Genomic DNA, 17,992 nt, shown 5'->3' on the forward strand with positions numbered 1-17,992 from the left:
GAAGTATGAGTGTGCCTCTACCTCAAGCCTAAGATCAAGCTTGCTTCAAAGCCAGAATGGCGATCAGAAGTGCTCTCCCTGAGTACCATTCCATGACAGGGGCATCTTGGCTGTGTTTGCAATGAGTTCCTAGGAGATCAATTACGACGGTGGAAACTAGAGTTCGATTGGCTGATGCCTAGAACGCAAAGGTTCGAGATTTCCGAGACTAAAGTCTGGTTTACATACCCAGGGGTGTGTCCCCGGCTTGAAATCTGTATGGCAGCCCCATAGATTGAGATAGCATGTGTATGCGCCTCAATTCTGGATACTAAACCTGTTGGAAAAATGGTGTTTTATAAGGCATATTTTGGGTCGATTTTTGAGCCCAAAATTGAGTGGGCCCCAAACATTGTTTGGGGTGGGTCCGAAGAGGTGAAGACGGAACGTCAAAAACCATTTATGAGTGAATGGGAAGTTGACGTCGTTTTCGGGTCTAACATTAATTTTTATTAAGATAAAATTCATTTGAATTTTTTCAATAAAAAATTATTGTGGGAATTTAATTTAATTCTAAAATTCAAATTTTGGGTTCCTAAGTGATTTCCTAAAATTTGTAATTGTGGGAATTTAATTTTAAATTCAAATTTTGGGTTCCTAAGTAATTTTCTAAAGTTTGTATCTCTTCCTTTATTTATTAAACTATTTCAATAGTTTAATATATATATATTCAAATCGTTTAATATATATATATATATATTTTAAACAGTTTAATTAATAAATAAAAGTTCCAAACAGTTCCACTAACGGAACAATTTTCAATTGTTTGAAAAGTTGGTCTCAACGGTCAAAATTTGTTTGATTTAAACAAGTGCACCTGTTCGGATTGCTATAGTACCTCTTGACCATTTTCATACCTGTTCGGACCACAGGGTTGGCCTATAAATAGAGCCTTATTCTAACAGTCTTAAGGACTAAAGAAATCGATCTGATAAAGTGAGTCTGCAAAAGTCCTTTTTCTGTTCAATTTTCTTCTTCGCATTATTTATTCTTCATATTAGATTTAGGATAAATTAAAGAGAGTATTAGAACACAAGGTTTGGTTCGACGAACATATTGTATGGAGTGCTACTACAATTTGTGAAGATCATTGTATCCTGGGAGATAGACGCTACTCAACCGTAAGCACCTTAGCGGGGCGAATCTGTCTTAAGGACAGAGTGTCACACACTCGACTTAGTCTTAAGTTATTTATTCGGTTCAATGAAATAAATTCGGTATGTTATTTATTTATTTTGTTTGAATTATTTCAAGTTTTTTTTTTTATTTACACAGAAGATTGTTCCAACAATCTTAAGACAGATTCGAATTATTCTGTTTACAGAATTTTTCGTTTGTTTCCTTTTTCCATTCTTCGTAAATAATTTCGGAAGAAAATTATTTTCTGTAAATTTACAAAATAATATTCTGGCTGGAAAAACAAATAGTGATTATATGCTATTTGACAGATAGTAGTAATATACTGTCTCTTTTTTTTGACAACTAGTAGTACGATATTGGTGTCATTAACAATTCAGAATATATTTTTGTGGAATTTTGTCAGAAAATTAATATTGGTTTTTTAGAAATTATTTTCTAAGTTTTCATTAATTAAAATTCTGTTTTCAGTATTTTAATTATTGAAGTGTTACTGAAATTAATTTTCTGTGTGGAATTAATTTGGTTAAATAAAATTTTATTTTATTTCCAAATTAATTGAAAAATAAAAGTTATTTTCTTATTTATTTTATTTTACAGAATTTAATTTCTTGTGTGGAATTAATTTGGTTAAATAAAATTTTATTTTATTTCCAAATTAATTGAAAAATAAAAGTTATTTTCCTATTTATTTTATTTTACAGAATTTAATTTCTTGTGTGGAATTAATTTGGTTAAATAAAATTTTGTTTTATTTCCAACTTAATTGAAAAATAAAAGTTATAGTTTTTATTTCTTTTATTTTACAGAATTTAATTTTCTGTGTGGAATTAATTTGTTTAAATAAAATTTTATTTTATTTTCAAATTAATTGGAAATAAAAGTTATAATTTTTGTTTCTTTTATTTTTTTACAGAATTTAAAATTCTGTATTTTTTGGTTTTAATTTTTTTGTGTAGTATTAAATTATAATTATAATTGTGGTTTATAATTTAGAATTTATGGCTACTAAAACTGGTCAAACTAATGTTCAAACCAGTACTGGTATGGTGATTGCCATTACGCCAACCTCTCCTTATGTTGGAACTATGCTAGCGAATCATGGTGAAAAATTGGGAAAGTTCTTAGAAACTGGTTTTAAAAGATGGCAGAAGAAAATGCTATCTAAAGGAGGGGAAACTAAGAAGTACAAGTTTAATGGCATGTGTTACATTTGTAACAAAGAGGGACATCAGACCAAAGATTGTCGTTACAAACGTAAAGGCAAAGGAAGATCAAGTAAGAGGGTTGCTGAAGCCAAAATGACCGAATTGGATAAAATTTCCAATGGTGTAGATGTCATCAATCTTTCTGCAATTGTTTCCGAGGAAAATCTTGTCGGAAATCCTAAAGATTGGTGGGTGGACACTGGTGCTACTCGCCATATTTGTGCTGACAAAAAGATGTTCACATCTTATTCTACAGTGGACAATGGTGAACAATTTTTTATGGGCAACTCCTCAACTTCCAAAGTTGAAGGACAATAAAAGATTGTTCTGAAAATGATATCAGGAAAGGAACTCACTCTCAACAATGTGCTGCATGTACCGGATATTCGCAAGAATTTAGTTTCCGGATCTTTGTTGAGTAAGAATGGGTTTAGGCTAATTTTTGAAAGTGACAAGTTTGTACTTACCAAAAACGGGATGTATGTAGGAAAATGTTACATGTCTGATGGCCTTTTTAAGATGAATGTAATGACCATTGTACCCTCAGTTGTTAATAATAATACATCTTCTTCTTATTTGCTTGAGTTTTCAAATTTATGGCATGGTAGACTAGGACATGTTAATTATGGATCTTTGCGTAGATTAATTAATATGGAATGTTTACCTAAATTTGTTATTGATTCAAATCATAAATGTGAAATTTGTGTTGAGGCAAAATTATCTAAAACACCTTTTCATTCAATTGAAAGAAGTACGGAACCACTTGAATTAATTCATAGTGACATTTGTGATTTTAAATCTATTCAAACTAGAGGTGGGAAAAAGTATGTAATCACTTTTATAGATGACTATACTAGATATAGTTATATTTATTTAATTCGAACCAAGGATGAAGCTTTGGAAACTTTCATTCAATATAAGAATGAAGTTGAAAATCAACTTGGTAAGAAAATCAAGAAATTTAGAAGTTATAGAGGTGGTGAATATGAATCACCTTTTGGTGAATTTTGTAAAGAACATGAAATAATTCATCAAACCACCGCTCCTTACTCACCTCAGCAAAATGGAATTGCTGAAAGAAAAAATAGGACTTTAAAAGAAATGATGAATGCCATGTTAATCAGTTCTGGATTACCTCAGAACTTGTGGGGGAAAGCAATACTTTCTGCTAATTATATTTTAAATAAAATACGCCGAAAGAAAGTGAATCAAACACCTTATGAATTGTGGCATGGAAGAGTACCATATTACAAATACTTAAAAGTGTGGGGGTGTTTGGCTAAAGTGGCTATTCCTAGTCCTAAAAAGACTAAGGTAGGTCCTAAGACCATTGATTGCATTTTCATTGGTTATGCCAAGAATAGTAGTGCATATCGGTTTTTGATTCATAAATCAGAACATTCCGAAATGCATGTAAATACTATTATTGAATCTCGGAATGCATCTTTCTTTGAACATATATTTCCGAATAAGATTGGACAAGAGACTGGTAATAAGAAAAGATCTTTTGATGCTATTACTAGTAATGATCAAGAACATGATCAAGAACAAGAGTTAGATCAAAATGAAGAAAAGGAACCTAGGCGTAGTAAACGTGCTAGAACTTCAAAATCTTTTGGTCCAGATTTTCTAACATATATGGTAGAAAATGAGCCTTTAACTTTTAAAGAGGCTATGTCTAGTCCTGAAGCTCCTTTATGGAAAGAAGTTGTTAACAGTGAAGTTGAATCCATCTTGCAAATCACACTTGACAATTAGTGGACTTACCACCAGGTTGTAAACCTCTTGGATATAAGTGGATTTTCAAAAGGAAAATGAAAGCGGATGGATCAATTGACAAATACAAGGCAAGACTTGTAGTCAAAGGATTTAGACAAAAAGAAGGTCTTGATTACTTTGACACGTACTCACCGGTTACTAGAATAACATCCATTAGAATGCTAATTGCCATTGCATCTCTATACAATCTAGAAATTCATCAAATGGATGTTAAAACCGCTTTATTAAATGATGAGTTAAATGAAGAAATTTACATGGAACAACCAGAAGGGTTTTCTGTTCCAGGGAAAGAAAAGAAAGTGTGTAAATTAGTTAAATCATTATATGGTTTAAAACAAGCGCCAAAGCAATGGCATGAGAAATTTGACAATGCAATGATGTCAAATGGATTTAAAATTAATGAGTGTGACAAATGTGTTTATATTAAAAACATAGACAAATGTTATGTCATTGTATGTCTTTATGTAGATGATATGCTCACCATTGGTAGTAATACTGACATGATTAAAACTACCAAGAAAATGTTGAATAAACATTTTGACATGAAAGACATGGGCATTGCTGATGTAATACTTCGTATGAAAATTATCAAAACATCAGAAGGATATGCTTTGTCACAATCTCATTACATTGAGAAAATACTTGCCAAATTCAACAAAGATGATGATCATCTTGCTAGAACTCCTGTAGATGTTAATTTGTATCTTTCTAAAAATGTACAGGAAAGTATTTCTCAATTAGAGTATGCCCAAATTATTGGAAGCTTAATGTACTTGATGAACTGCACCCACCCAGATATAGCTTATGCAGTAAGTAAATTAAGTAGATATACGAGTAATCCGGGAGTAGAACACTGGAAAGCAATGATAAGGGTTCTAAAATATCTCCGATTTACTCGTAACATTGGGCTTAATTATACTAGATATCCAGCAGTACTTGAAGGATATTGTGATGCAAATTGGATATCGGATACTAAAGACTCAAAGTCCACTAGTGGGTATGTCTTTACTCTTGGTAGGGCGGCTGTATCTTGGAAATCTTCCAAACAGACTTGCATTGCTAGGTCTACTATGAAATCAGAATTCATAGCCTTAGACAAAGCAGGGGAAGAGGCAGAATGGCTTCGCCACTTTCTTGAAGATATTTCAATTTGGCCAAAACCTGTGCCTGCTATATGCATACATTGCGATAGTCAATCAACTATAGGTAGAGCACAGAGTCATATGTATAACGGTAAGTCACGACACATTCGTCGTCGACATAACACCGTGAGACAACTACTCTCTAATGGAATTATTTCCATAGAATATGTTAAGTCTAAAGACAACATAGCGGATCCACTAACCAAAAGGTTAGCAAGAGAGTTAGTTGAGATTTTATCGAGGGGAATGGGACTTAAGCCTATTAAATAAGAGTTACCACAACGGCAACCCAACCTAGTTAACTGGAGATCCCAAGATCTAGGTTCAAAGGGACAACCGAGTTGTGAATGACTCAGAAGGATCACTGGGGAGTCTAATTCCTACCCATTTTTTTGATGATATAGTGATGTCTGTAGCAGTTGAGGTTAAGTAAAATTTTAATGATTCTTATATCTAGGTATACCTAGTGGAGTATGGCAGGATACTCTTCATAAGAATCACTTATGTGAGTGTGAACTGGGCCGGTTCTATAAGATTTGTGAAGGGCTACAAGTCTTTAGAGCACTCATGAAAGACCAGGTTGTTCAAGGCCAAAATGAACACAATAGTGAGAACTAAACTGTGTCTGGGAATATACTGTGTGAGTTCTATTGTCTTGGTTTACACAAACGGCTGAACAGTTCAAGACATCATGTTCACTGGTTAGCTAGTAAATCCGATAGTGTCTCACAAGAGAAGGTTCAAAACCAAAAGCTACCTATCATTTGCAGAATATTGTCAATTTCTGTACTCTCTGTAATTAGATCATGTTGTTGCATTTTCTCTCCGTCAAATTCCATTCATGTGGGGGATTGTTGGAAAAATGGTGTTTTATAAGGCATATTTTGGGTCGACTTTTGAGCCCAAAATTGAGTGGGCCCCAAACATTGTTTGGGGTGGGTCCGAAGAGGTGAAGACGGAATGTCAAAAACCATTTATGAGTGAATGGGAAGTTGACGTCGTTTTTGGGTCTAACATTAATTTTTATTAAGATAAAATTCATTTGAATTTTTTCAATAAAAAATTATTGTGGGAATTTAATTTAATTCTAAAATTCAAATTTTGGGTTCCTAAGTGGTTTCCTAAAATTTGTAATTGTGGGAATTTAATTCTAAATTCAAATTTTGGGTTCCTAAGTAATTTCCTAAAGTTTGTATCTCTTCCTTTATTTATTAAACTATTTCAATAGTTTAATATATATATATATATATATTTTAAATAGTTTAATTAATAAATAAAAGTTCCAAACAGTTCCACTAACGGAACAATTTTCAATTGTTTGAAAAGTTGGTCTCAACGGTCAAAATTTGTTTGATTTAAACAAGTGCACCTGTTCGGATTGCTGTAGTACCTCTTGACCATTTTCATGCCTGTTCGGACCACAGGGTTGGCCTATAAATAGAGCCTTATTCCAACAGTCTTAAGGAGTGAAGAAATCGATCTGATAAAGTGAGTCTGCAAAAGTCCTTTTTCTGTCCAATTTTCTTCTTCGCATTATTTATTCTTCATATTAGATTTAGGATAAATTAAAGAGAGTATTAGAACACAAGGTTTGGTTCGACGAACAAATTGTTTGGAGTGCTACTACAATTTGTGAAGATCATTGTATCCAGGGAGATAGACGCCACTCAACCGTAAGCACCTTAGCGGGGCGAATCTGTCCTAAGGACAGAGTGTCACACACTCGACTTGGTCTTAAGTTATTTATTCGGTTCAACGACATAAATTCGGTATGTTATTTATTTATTTTGTTTGAATTATTTCAAGTTTTTTTTATTTACACAAAAGATTGTTCCAACAGAACCAACCTAGTCTGTCACCCTATTGGAGAATAGGGAAAGTTGTGAATATGATCGGGAAGAAAAGCGGCATCCGTGACTTTTACATGCAGAGGTTACTCCTTGTCAGTATTTCAGGACCTTTGTACTGCAAGTTAAAGGTAAGTGTTTGAAATACACAAGGGGAGATCTCCGTCAGAGTAGAGCGGTTCATCGCCACTCACCTCGTGAGGCGCTTGCTAAAGCACGGTTCATCGCCACTGTATATCACTTCAAAAATCATGTGAGTCTCTTTTAATTGAAGGGTTGACAAAGATGTCATTTAAAAAAAAAAAAAATTAAACGTATATCTACTTAGAGTAAGTGATAAGAAATAAAGCAATTTTATTTTAGTGTATGTTTAAAAATGTAATTTTAAATTAGTGATAAATTTTATGAATATTAAAAAATAAAATCATAAATCTTTTTTATGAATATATAATTAATTTTGAAAAACTCCACTGACATATAATTTTTCAAAAAAAAAAAAATCACTTAAACAATTCAATTGAAAAAGAAAAAGAAAAAGAAAAAAAAATGAGCTAAAATTTACCTAAAAATGAATAATCTTGATATGGCTATGAAAGAAGAAAGCAGTAATTGAAAAAGAAGAAGAGAGAAATAGAAAACTGAATCTGCAGTTTATTCACTCTCTTCATATATAACCTGATTACAGTCCACAAAAAAACTCCCCCTTGTTTCCCCTCTCCATCCTAGCTATATACATCCAATACTAACTAACAAACAAACTTCTCCTAACCACTAACTAACCCAACTAACTATCAAACTTCTAACTAAGTCGAAACTGAATTCAAAAGCTGAATTCAAAATTTCTTTCTCTCTAAATCATAACATTTCCCACCCCTTAAAAACAGCCTTGACCTCAAGGCTGGAAATGGGGATATTTGGTGATGATGTCCTGGTAGTCCACCCAAGTAGCATCCTCTGGAAATGAGTGAGACCACTGAATGAGGAGTTGAATCACCGCCCTGTTGTTCCTCTTAACCATACGTCTGTCCAGCACTGCCACAGGTTCCATTTGAAAAGTACCATCAGGTGCGACTGGTGGCAATGTAGGCTGTGCGACGATGTGCTGACCCAACTTTTTCTTTAACAAAGAAACATGAAACACGGGATGGATATGAGCAGACGCAGGTAGCTGGAGCTGATAAGCAACCTTTCCAATTCTTGCCACAACCTGAAATGGACCATAAAATCTAGGAGCAAGCTTCATATTCCGGTGTAAAGCCAGGGTAATCTGCCTATAAGGTTGCAGCCGCAAATAAACCCAGTCATGTGGTTCAAATTCACAGTCAGATCTATGCATATCAACATAATGCTTCATCCTGTGTTGAGCTTGATGCAAATTGTCTTTTAACATTCTGAGAATTGAAGCTCTTTCTCGTATCCAATTATCCACCTCAGCCACAGCAGAAGGGTTGGAAGCAATGAAAGTGTGGTCTGGAGGATCTTGACCATAAACAGCGTAATATGGAGTGGTTTTGATGGCTGAATGGTAAGAAGTGTTGTACCACCATTCAGCTAAAGAAAGCCACTTAACCCAGTTCCTAGGACAATCACCTGACATGCATCGTAAATAATTCTCCAAGCACTTGTTTAAGATCTCTGTCTGACCATCAGTTTGTGGGTGATAGGCTGAACTTAAACACAATTTGCAACCTTGCAAAGTGAAAAGCTCATGCCAGAAATTGCTAGTGAAAACTGCATCTCGATCGGATACAATAGATGAGGGCAGTCCATGTAGTTTGTATACTTGATCCAGGAATACTTGAGCAACATCTTTGGCTGTGTATGGATGTGAAAGTGCCATGAAATGGCCATACTTAGTTAACCTGTCGACAACCACAAATATAACAGATCTGCCGTGGGATTTGGGAAGGCCCTCAATAAAATCCATAGAAATATCAGACCAAACTCGATTGGGAATAGCTAGAGGCTGTAACAATCCAGGGGATTTCACATTTTCACTCTTAAACCTTTGACAAATGTCACATTCGGAAACCAACTTCGAAACATCATTCTTTAACCCTTTCCAATACAAAATTCTCTGAATTCTCTTAGTAGTTTTATCAATCCCTGAATGCCCACCTATTGCAGAGCAATGAAATTCCTCCATAATCTGGATCTTGAGCTGAGGCGTGTTCCCTACCACTAATTTGACTTTATAGGTCAGAATCCCTTGCTCCCAACGATAACCCCTATGGGAGGAATGATCAAGAATCAAATCAGCAATGACTTGTTGTACCACTGGATCAGATATCCAGCTTTGCTTGATTTCAGCTAACTAACTAGTAGACACAAAAGTAATAGCATGCAAAGTAGCAGGGTTATTTGTAGTAACCTCCCTCCTAGACAAAGCATCCGCTGCCATATTCTCCTTTCCACATCTGTAAATGATCTCAAAATCATAACCCAACAATTTAGTAATCCACTTCTATTGAAAAGGGGTGCCCACCCTTTGCTCTAATAGGTACTTTAAGCTTTGATGATCTGTTCTGATAAGGAATTTCCTACCCAAAAGGTAATGCCTCCATTTGAGTACAGCCAAGACCACTGCCATTAGCTCCTTTTCATAGGTAGATAAAAGTTGATCTCGTGCAGATAAGCCTTTACTCCAAAAAGCTATCGGATGCCCCTCTTGCATTAGCACCGCCCCCAAGCCTTTTCCCGATGCATCTGATTCCACCACAAATTCTTTAGTATAATTAGGCAAAGCTAGAACTGGTATTATGGTCATTACTGCCTTAAGTTGTTCAAATGCCACTGCCGCTTCTAAGTTCCATTGGAAGGAATCTTTTTTGAGTAATTGATTTAGTGGAGAACAAGTTTTTCCATAGCCCTGAACAAACCGTCTATAGTATCCTGTGAGGCCAAGAAATCCTCTTAGTTCCTTTAAGGTAGCAGGTGCTGGCCAACTAGTCATAGCTGTAATCTTGGTTGGTTCAGCAGAGACCCCTTTTCCTGAAACCAAATGCCCCAAGTATTCTACCTCCTCTTTACCAAACACACACTTGGACCTTTTGGCAAATAGTTGGTGAACTCGCAGCAACTGCAAAGTAGTTTGCAAATGATGCAGATGATTGGTCCATGTACTACTATATACTAAAATGTCATCAAAAAATACTAAGATGAATTTCCTTAAGTGAGGCCTAAAAACTTCATTCATCAAGCTTTGAAAAGTAGATGGGGCATTTGTTAACCCAAATGGCATTACCATGAACTCATAATGTCCATCATGGGTTCTAAATGCAGTTTTGTAAATGTCTGTAGGAGTTACCCTTATCTGGTGATAACCAGATCTCAAATCCAGCTTAGAGAAGTACTTAGCACCACACAATTCATCAAGGAGTTCATCTATAGCAGGAATAGGAAATTTATCCTTCACAGTAGCTTTATTTAAGGCTCGATAATCAATGCACATTCTCCAACTCCCATCCTTCTTCTTAACTAACAGCACAGGTGAAGAATAGGGACTAACACTAGTTCTAATAATTCTTGAATTTAACATCTCGCTGACCTGTTTTTCAATCTCAGTTTTTTGAAAATAGGGATACCTGTAAGGCCTGATATTGGTAGGTTCTGCCCCTGTTTTCAATGGTATGCAATGGTCATGAGATCTGGTTGGAGAAAGGGTCTTAGGTTCTTGAAAAATATCTCCATAATCAACCAGTAATGCTTCCAAGTCTGGTTGTAATGTATCCTCTATTTCATCACATTCAGCCTGAAAAGAGTACACCTGAGCTACAACTCCCTGTGCTTGTTTCTGAACTATCTTTTTCATCTTATTAGCCCCAATGACTGTCAATTCTTCTTTCTTTCCTCCTCTTAGCACATGCCTCCTGTCATTCAACTGAAACTCCATGCTCAGATTCTTGAAATCCCACTTCACTGGACCCAATGTTGCTAACCACTGAATTCCCAAAACCATGTCACAGCCCTTGAGTTGCAAAATCCTCATGTCAGCTTGAAATTCAGTGCCTTGCATTTCCCACCGAAATCCTTTACATATTGATGTGCTCATTAGTTTGGTGCCATCAGCTACTAAAACTGGTAATAGGTCTGTCTCTGAGGCCATTATCCCAACTCTCTTGATTACTTCTGGACTTAGGAAGTTATGAGTACTTCCCGAGTCTATTAGAATCATAACTAGCTTTTTCTTGACATTTCTTTTTACCCTCATAGTTCTGTAGGAAACAGAGCCAGACAGGGCATTAATAGAAATTTGTAATTCCTCTTCTGGAACCTGGTCTTCCTCCACATCTGCACCTTCGTCTTCCACCTGTTCTTGATCTTCTTGTTCAACCTCCAGAGCATATAACTGCTTCTTTTTACAGATATGGCCTCTTGTATACTTCTCATTGCATTTGAAACATAATCCCTTGACCTTTTTTTCTTCCCAGTCCTTTGGTAGTTCTTTTCTTATAGGATTCATAACTGGATTTTGTTTGGCTTGATGGGAAAAAAAGGATTCTCCTGCTCTATTCCCTTGTCTTGCTCTTCTTGTTATGGCTTCAATGCTATTCTCCTGCATTTTAGCCAATCCAATGGCCTGAACTATCGTAGTAGGCCTGAACATTAACACCCCTGCCTTAATGTCTTCTCTTAACCCACTGATGAAACAACTAATGAAAAAAACTTCTGGTAACTCGCAGGTTTTATTTGCCAGAATTTCAAATTGTTCCTGATATTCCTTCACAGTGGTTGTTTGCTTTAATTTGGTCAGATCACCCATTGCATCTTCATAAGAATTGGGCCCAAATCTGGAAATAATTCCTTGTTTGAACAGATCCCAATTAATCTGGCGATGGCATTTCTCAAACCATTGATACCATTGTAGGGCCTTATCCTCTAAATGCAGAGTAGCTAATTTCACCTTGTTTGCACTTTCAACTGAGTTATAATCGAAGAATCTCTCACATTTATACAACCAACCAGTGGCATCTTCCCTAAAAAATCTTGGAAAATCAATTCTTGCATATCTGGTATTGAAAAAAGAAGATGATTGAGGTGAATCCGAACGAACCTGGGCTTCCATAGTTTCTGGATGATTTCCAAAGACTCCATTTGCCATTTGATCATACTTGACATTCATGGCAAAAATTAATTCCTTGATTTCGTTCACATCTTTCAATGAATTTTTGATCTCTCTGATATCCTGTGCTTGCCTATCGCTGCTGTCTTTAAGCGTTTGTATTGCTTCATCCATTTTTTTTGATTCTTGTGCCCTAGTTCCATCTGCCATTTCTGTGGAATTCCTCTCGCAGGCCAAGAATAGCCGGCTCTAATACCAATTGATATGGCTATGAAAGAAGAAAGCAGTAATTGAAAAAGAAGAAGAGAGAAATAGAAAACTGAATCTGCAGTTTATTCACTCTCTTCACATACAACCTGATTACAGTCCACAAAAAAACTCCCCATGTTTCCCCTCTCCATCCTAGCTATATACATCCAATACTAACTAACAAACAAACTTCTCCTAACCACTAACTAACCCAACTAACTAACTAACCCAACTAACTAACAAACTTCTAACTAAGTCGAAGCTGAATTCAAAAGTTGAATTCAAAATTTCTTTCTCTCTAAATCATAACAAATCTTCTCATCAATATCAGCGCTATAATAGTTTTAGAGTTATATTAGCAAGATAAGGTTCAAAATCACCCTTGTATTAGTCTGGCTACATCAAAAATTAAATTTGATATTATTACAATATATTGCTTAGTGTAACGATACACTGTTCACATATTATACAACATTTTATTATTTATTTTAGAGAATGACAAAAGAAAAGATGACAACTGATCATACATCCTATCGAACAACTAGCTGCTACACAAAATATATACCACCAAATCTTGCTTTGTTTTCCTAGCGTCCAGTAGCTCATGTGCAAAATGATCCAGTAGATCATTTACCTTAGAAAATATAAATAAATTAAATTTTATAATAGAGATACAGAAAAATGTTAGCTAAAATATAAATATAATTTTTTAATTACAATTTTAATTAAAATTTGTTAAGTCTGATACAGATGTTGCTACTTTAGAACTCGAATGCCCTTAATCCGTATAAGAAAACCCTAGCAAATAAATGTACCATTTGACGTCCAGCAACCAAACATACCCCAATAGGCTAGGTAAAGCCAACGAGAAACTAATATAAAATAAATAAAAAATGTTTGTTTGGTAACATTTACGTTTTCAGTTTATATTTATAAAAAATTTTATAAATTGATTTTTGTTTATTTTTAGAAAAACATAAACTATAAACGCGTTTGGTATTTGACAAAATGTTAAAAAATTTTAAAAATATAAAAAAGAGTGAGAAGTGGAAAGTGGTGGCAAGTGGCGGCGGAAGACGGTGGTGGAAAGTGGTAACGGTGGGTGGTGGGTAGCTGGTGGTGGTAGGTAGTGGCGGGTGGGTGGTGGTGGTGGTGGTGGGTGCGTGCGTGACAGTGGCGGGTAGTGGGTGGTGGCGGTGGCGGTGGCGGTGGCGGGTGGTGGCGGCGGGTGGGTGGCGGATGGCGGGTGGTGGTGGCGGGTAGATGGCAGGTGGTGGTGGTGGTGGGTGGGTGGGTGGGTGACGGTGGCGGGTGGTGGGTGGTAGCGAGTGGGTGGTGGTAGCGGGTTGTGGGTGGTAGTGGTAGGTGAGTGGCAGATGGCGGGTGGTGGGTGGTGGGTGGGTGTTGATGGTGGGTGGGTGAGTGACGGTGGTGGGTGGTAGCGAGTGAGTGGTGAGTGGTGGTGGTGGTGGTGGTGGTGGCGGGTGGTAGGTGGTGGTGCAGGTGGGTGGCGAATGACGAGTGGTGGTGGGTAGGTGGCGAGTGGTGGTGGGTAGGTGGCGGGTGGTGGTAGGTGGATGGGTGATGGTGGCGGGTGGTAGCAAGTGGGTGGTGATGGTGGTGGATGGTGGTGGCATGTGGGGGGTGGTGGTGGTGGTGGTGGTGGTAGGTGGTGGTGGTGGCGGGTGGGTGGCAGGTGGTGGATTGTGGTGGTAGCTGGGTGGCGAGTGGTGGTGGCAAGTAAGTGGCGAGTGGTGGTGGCGGGTGGATGGCAGGTGGGTGGTGGGTGGTGGTAGTGGTGGTGGCGAGTGGGTGGCAGGTGGGTGGTGGCTGGTGAGTGGTGGTGGCAGGTGGTGGTGGGGGGTGGGGGGTAGGTGGTGGTGGCTGAAGACGGTGATGGAAAATAGTGGCGGGTGGTGGCTACTGTTGGGTGGTAAAAAAAAAAAAAATTGAAAACTCAAAATGGGAATACATTTTTTGTGTTTTTATTTTTTGGCCAAATTTATAAACTGAGACCACTGATTTATAAATAAAAAATTTTACCAAATAAATTTTTATTTGAATTTATAAAATTTTTATAAATATAAATAGAAAATTGAGAACGTAAGTGTTATCAAACCACACCCTACTAATTTAAATTTATATAATTTAAATAACTTAAATATATTAAAATGAACAAACTATTCGAATTATAAAAATTCAGCTTCCAGCCATTGTTGTTGAAAATAAATAGACCCAGCGCACAAAATTCTACTTCCAACAGCTCTCCTCGTTTTGTGTTCACCTGCCTCCTCAAACTCTCTCTCTCTCTCTCTCTCTCTCTCTGAAGATGGGAAAGAACCCTGTTAAATACTGTGTGGTAATCTTCTCTCTCTCTCACATCTTGATTTTGTGCTTTTTGTTGTTGTTGTTGTTGTTGTTTTTGTTGTTGTGTGTGACTCACTGATTTGAGTTGTGGAATTAGGTGGACACGTTCACTGACTCGCCGTTCAAAGGAAACCCGGCGGCTGTATGTTTGTTGGATGAAGAGAGAGACGATGATGAGTGGTTTCAAACTGTTGCTAGTGAGTTCAACCTCCCCATGACCTGTTTCTTGACTTGGATTACTGACTCCGAGTCCGAGACTCATGACTCGTCCCACTCATCCACAAACCCTCGGTTTCGCCTCCGATGGTTCACTCCAGCTACCCAGGTCACTTTACCATCGTTGAAAGTTTGAAAAAAATATAGAACTGTTTGTTTTCTTAATGATCTGTTTGGTTGCTAAGAAATCGCAGGAAAAACAAGAAGGAAAAAAAAAATGAAATGTAACATCCAATTCCCCTTCCGAATTGCGCGATCTTCTAATTTGACTACTCCAATTACTTATAATTGTCGACTTAGTTTTTTTGTCATTAGATTTCTTTAAATTTTGATTGATTGATTTCAGATTATTACTTGCTTTCTTTCCAACTTAATCTGAAAATATTTATACAATCCTTCATCAACTCTTTTTTTTTTTTATCAAATTCATAAAAATTGGCTAAAACTGTGCTTGAACCATTTCATCAAATTTGTATGAAATCAAGGGAGATTCAATTTTTTTACCAAGTCAAAGATGAACCAAATCCTTCGTCAAAGTTCGCAGTTAAAATTTTACTCCAATTTGACGAAATTTTAAAAGCTTGGAGTTTGTTTTTTTTTTTTTTTTTTTTTTTTAAATAAAAAATGGCTAAAACAGATTTTTGAGATAAGTTTGGAATTTTTCAAAAAAGAGATAATAAGGATTGAAGTATATCATATCAGATCAGGCTTTTAACCAAATTTTTACTCAAATTTGATTAAAAAAAATTGATGAAAAAACAAGTGCAAGGATTGGAAATGCTCTCATATATGAAGTGTGATAATTGAGGATTGTGTTTCAATAGCTAAGTCCATGGTAGTGAGTAATTTAATCTGGACAAAATTTTCGATGTCTGCTTGCAGGTTAAACTTTGTGGTCATGGAACATTGGCAGCTTCACACTTTCTATTCACTTCTGGTTTGGTAAATGCCGATAAAATTGAGTTTCTGACACTGTTTGGAGTTTTGATTGCCAAAAGAGTTCCAGAATCACAAGATTGCATCTTAATTGAGTTGGATTTGCCAATAGTTCCACTTTCTGATTTTGACTCTGCTGAGGTTCCATCTATTTCTAAAGCCTTGAGTGGTGCTTCTGTGATTGAGTTAAAGATTACAACTACTGAAGAAGACCTCATTGTATGCATTTCTTTTGCTCTCTTTTCTTAATTATTCATAATTATGCAACTTTGTATTTGAAGTAAATGATTAAAAAAGGGTGTGCAAATCATGCCAAAGGTGAGGTTGAGTGATCGTTCAATTTTAGAATTAAATGGTGGGTGTGATGTGATTTCTAAGATATTCTGAGTAAACTTTAGTGTGTTCATGGATGGATGTCTCTCAGAAAGGGAAGTCAACTTCAAGTGATATACGGATATTCATTTTGTACTTAAAAGAGAGTGAATGCAAATGCATTTTGGCAGGTTGTGCTCCCATCAGGAAAGGCTGTTACAGATCTACAGCCCCAATTTGATGAAATACAACGATGCCCTGGAAGGGGAGTCATTATTACAGGGCCGGCTCCCCCTGGATCCGGGTTTGACTTTTTTAGTCGCGTCTTCGGTCCTAAAATGGGGATCAATGAGGTAATATATTATTGGCATTTTGTCCCAAGCTACCTCACGATTTAAATCAGTTCCTTTCATCTTTCTAGAGGTGTCTCTTGATGAAGTGGGAAAATATGTTCATAATAAGTAAAGGAAAGCTGATCAAAAAAAAAAAAAAAAACCAATTTAAAATAACATATCAAACATAATCCACCATTGCAGGATAACTAATTGTGATACTCAGATTATAAAAAACTCTCATTAGAGTTGATGGTTGCTCCTTCGTATGTTGCTGCTATTTTTCAGGATCTTGTTACTGGTAGTGCACATTGTGCCCTAGCAGGTTATTGGTCAAAAAAGCTGGGGAAATGTGATTTTGTTGCATATCAGGTACTCTCTCTCTCTCTCTCTCTCTCGTGCGCGCTCGTGCAGTTGTGCCATTTGTTTTCTTTCTTCATTCATTAATTGTATTGTATTATATTTGTTTACTTGGCATAGGCATCAGCTCGAGGTGGCATACTGAACCTCCATTTAGATGAAAAGACTCAGAGAGTACTACTTCGGGGGAAAGCCATCACTGTAATGGAAGGTTCGCTTTTGGTTTAACTAGGAATTGTCCCGTCTTTGCTTGTATGAATCAATTGAAATAAAAGGCTGTTAATGTTTGGAAGGCTTGCTTTGAATTTTGATTGGCGCGTTTGCTGTCAAAGTTAATGTTACTCCTTGCAAGTTTTGTAGTAGATATCTTCTGTAAAATTACATAAATTTGTATCTTTGCTATTTGTAATAGAAATTTTGTTTCTTGTTATCTCTGATTACTAGATCAAAACCTGTGTAGCTGATACAAAATTCTAGTTAAAGATCTTCAAAACAATTCCTGAAATCGCATAAGGGGTTTTTTTTTCCCTTCCCTCTCTTTCTTTTGATTAGTTTGATTGTATTTTCTTTAACTCACTCTTCATAAAATCGACATGGAAATAGGAAATAATCTGTGAGATATAATCTTCATTTGAAATAGCAGTCAAGTTGATCCAAGAGGGGGTTAAATGTGAACTCTCCTTCTAACTTTTGTTGAAGACTCGAGATTTCCTTCTGCAAAGGTGCAATAGCTCCATATCGCATACTCACAAAGAAGAAAATCAGTATGTAGTGCCATGGCCAATACTGGAACTAATCCTCTTTCTTTGTGTTTGTGTTTGTGTTTGAACTTTGGTTATGTTTGTCTGTTATTCCTTTGAAAATAAAAAAACTGCTAAACAAAATTGTTGGCAAGACCCAGTAACTGAAACCTACCAAATCAAATTTGTACTAATTCAGTGCTTACTCTGTCAACTAGACCATTAGATACAAAAGTCAGGAATATCACTTTCAGTCCAGATAATTT

The 17,992-nt window shown here is 36.3% G+C and overlaps 1 protein-coding gene across 1 annotated transcript in view; it reads left to right on the top strand.

Annotated features, from left to right (window-relative positions):
* The window catches only part of LOC114287576 (uncharacterized), a 111,969-nt gene extending 94,557 nt beyond the window's left edge, over positions 1–17,412 (top strand). Inside the window, exons 2-7 of the mRNA XM_028230969.2 lie at positions 14,773–14,822; positions 14,928–15,155; positions 15,929–16,201; positions 16,486–16,647; positions 16,915–16,998; positions 17,107–17,412. Coding sequence (XP_028086770.2) covers positions 14,793–14,822; positions 14,928–15,155; positions 15,929–16,201; positions 16,486–16,647; positions 16,915–16,998; positions 17,107–17,214 — 885 coding nt within the window. The 5' untranslated portion in view covers positions 14,773–14,792 and the 3' untranslated portion in view covers positions 17,215–17,412. The remainder of the gene's footprint in view (positions 1–14,772; positions 14,823–14,927; positions 15,156–15,928; positions 16,202–16,485; positions 16,648–16,914; positions 16,999–17,106) is intronic.
* The last annotated feature ends 580 nt before the right edge of the window (positions 17,413–17,992 follow it).

The sequence above is a fragment of the Camellia sinensis genome, chromosome 14, assembly GCF_055761805.1.
Source record: "Camellia sinensis isolate YWXY chromosome 14, ASM5576180v1, whole genome shotgun sequence".
Lineage (NCBI taxonomy): Eukaryota > Viridiplantae > Streptophyta > Magnoliopsida > Ericales > Theaceae > Camellia > Camellia sinensis.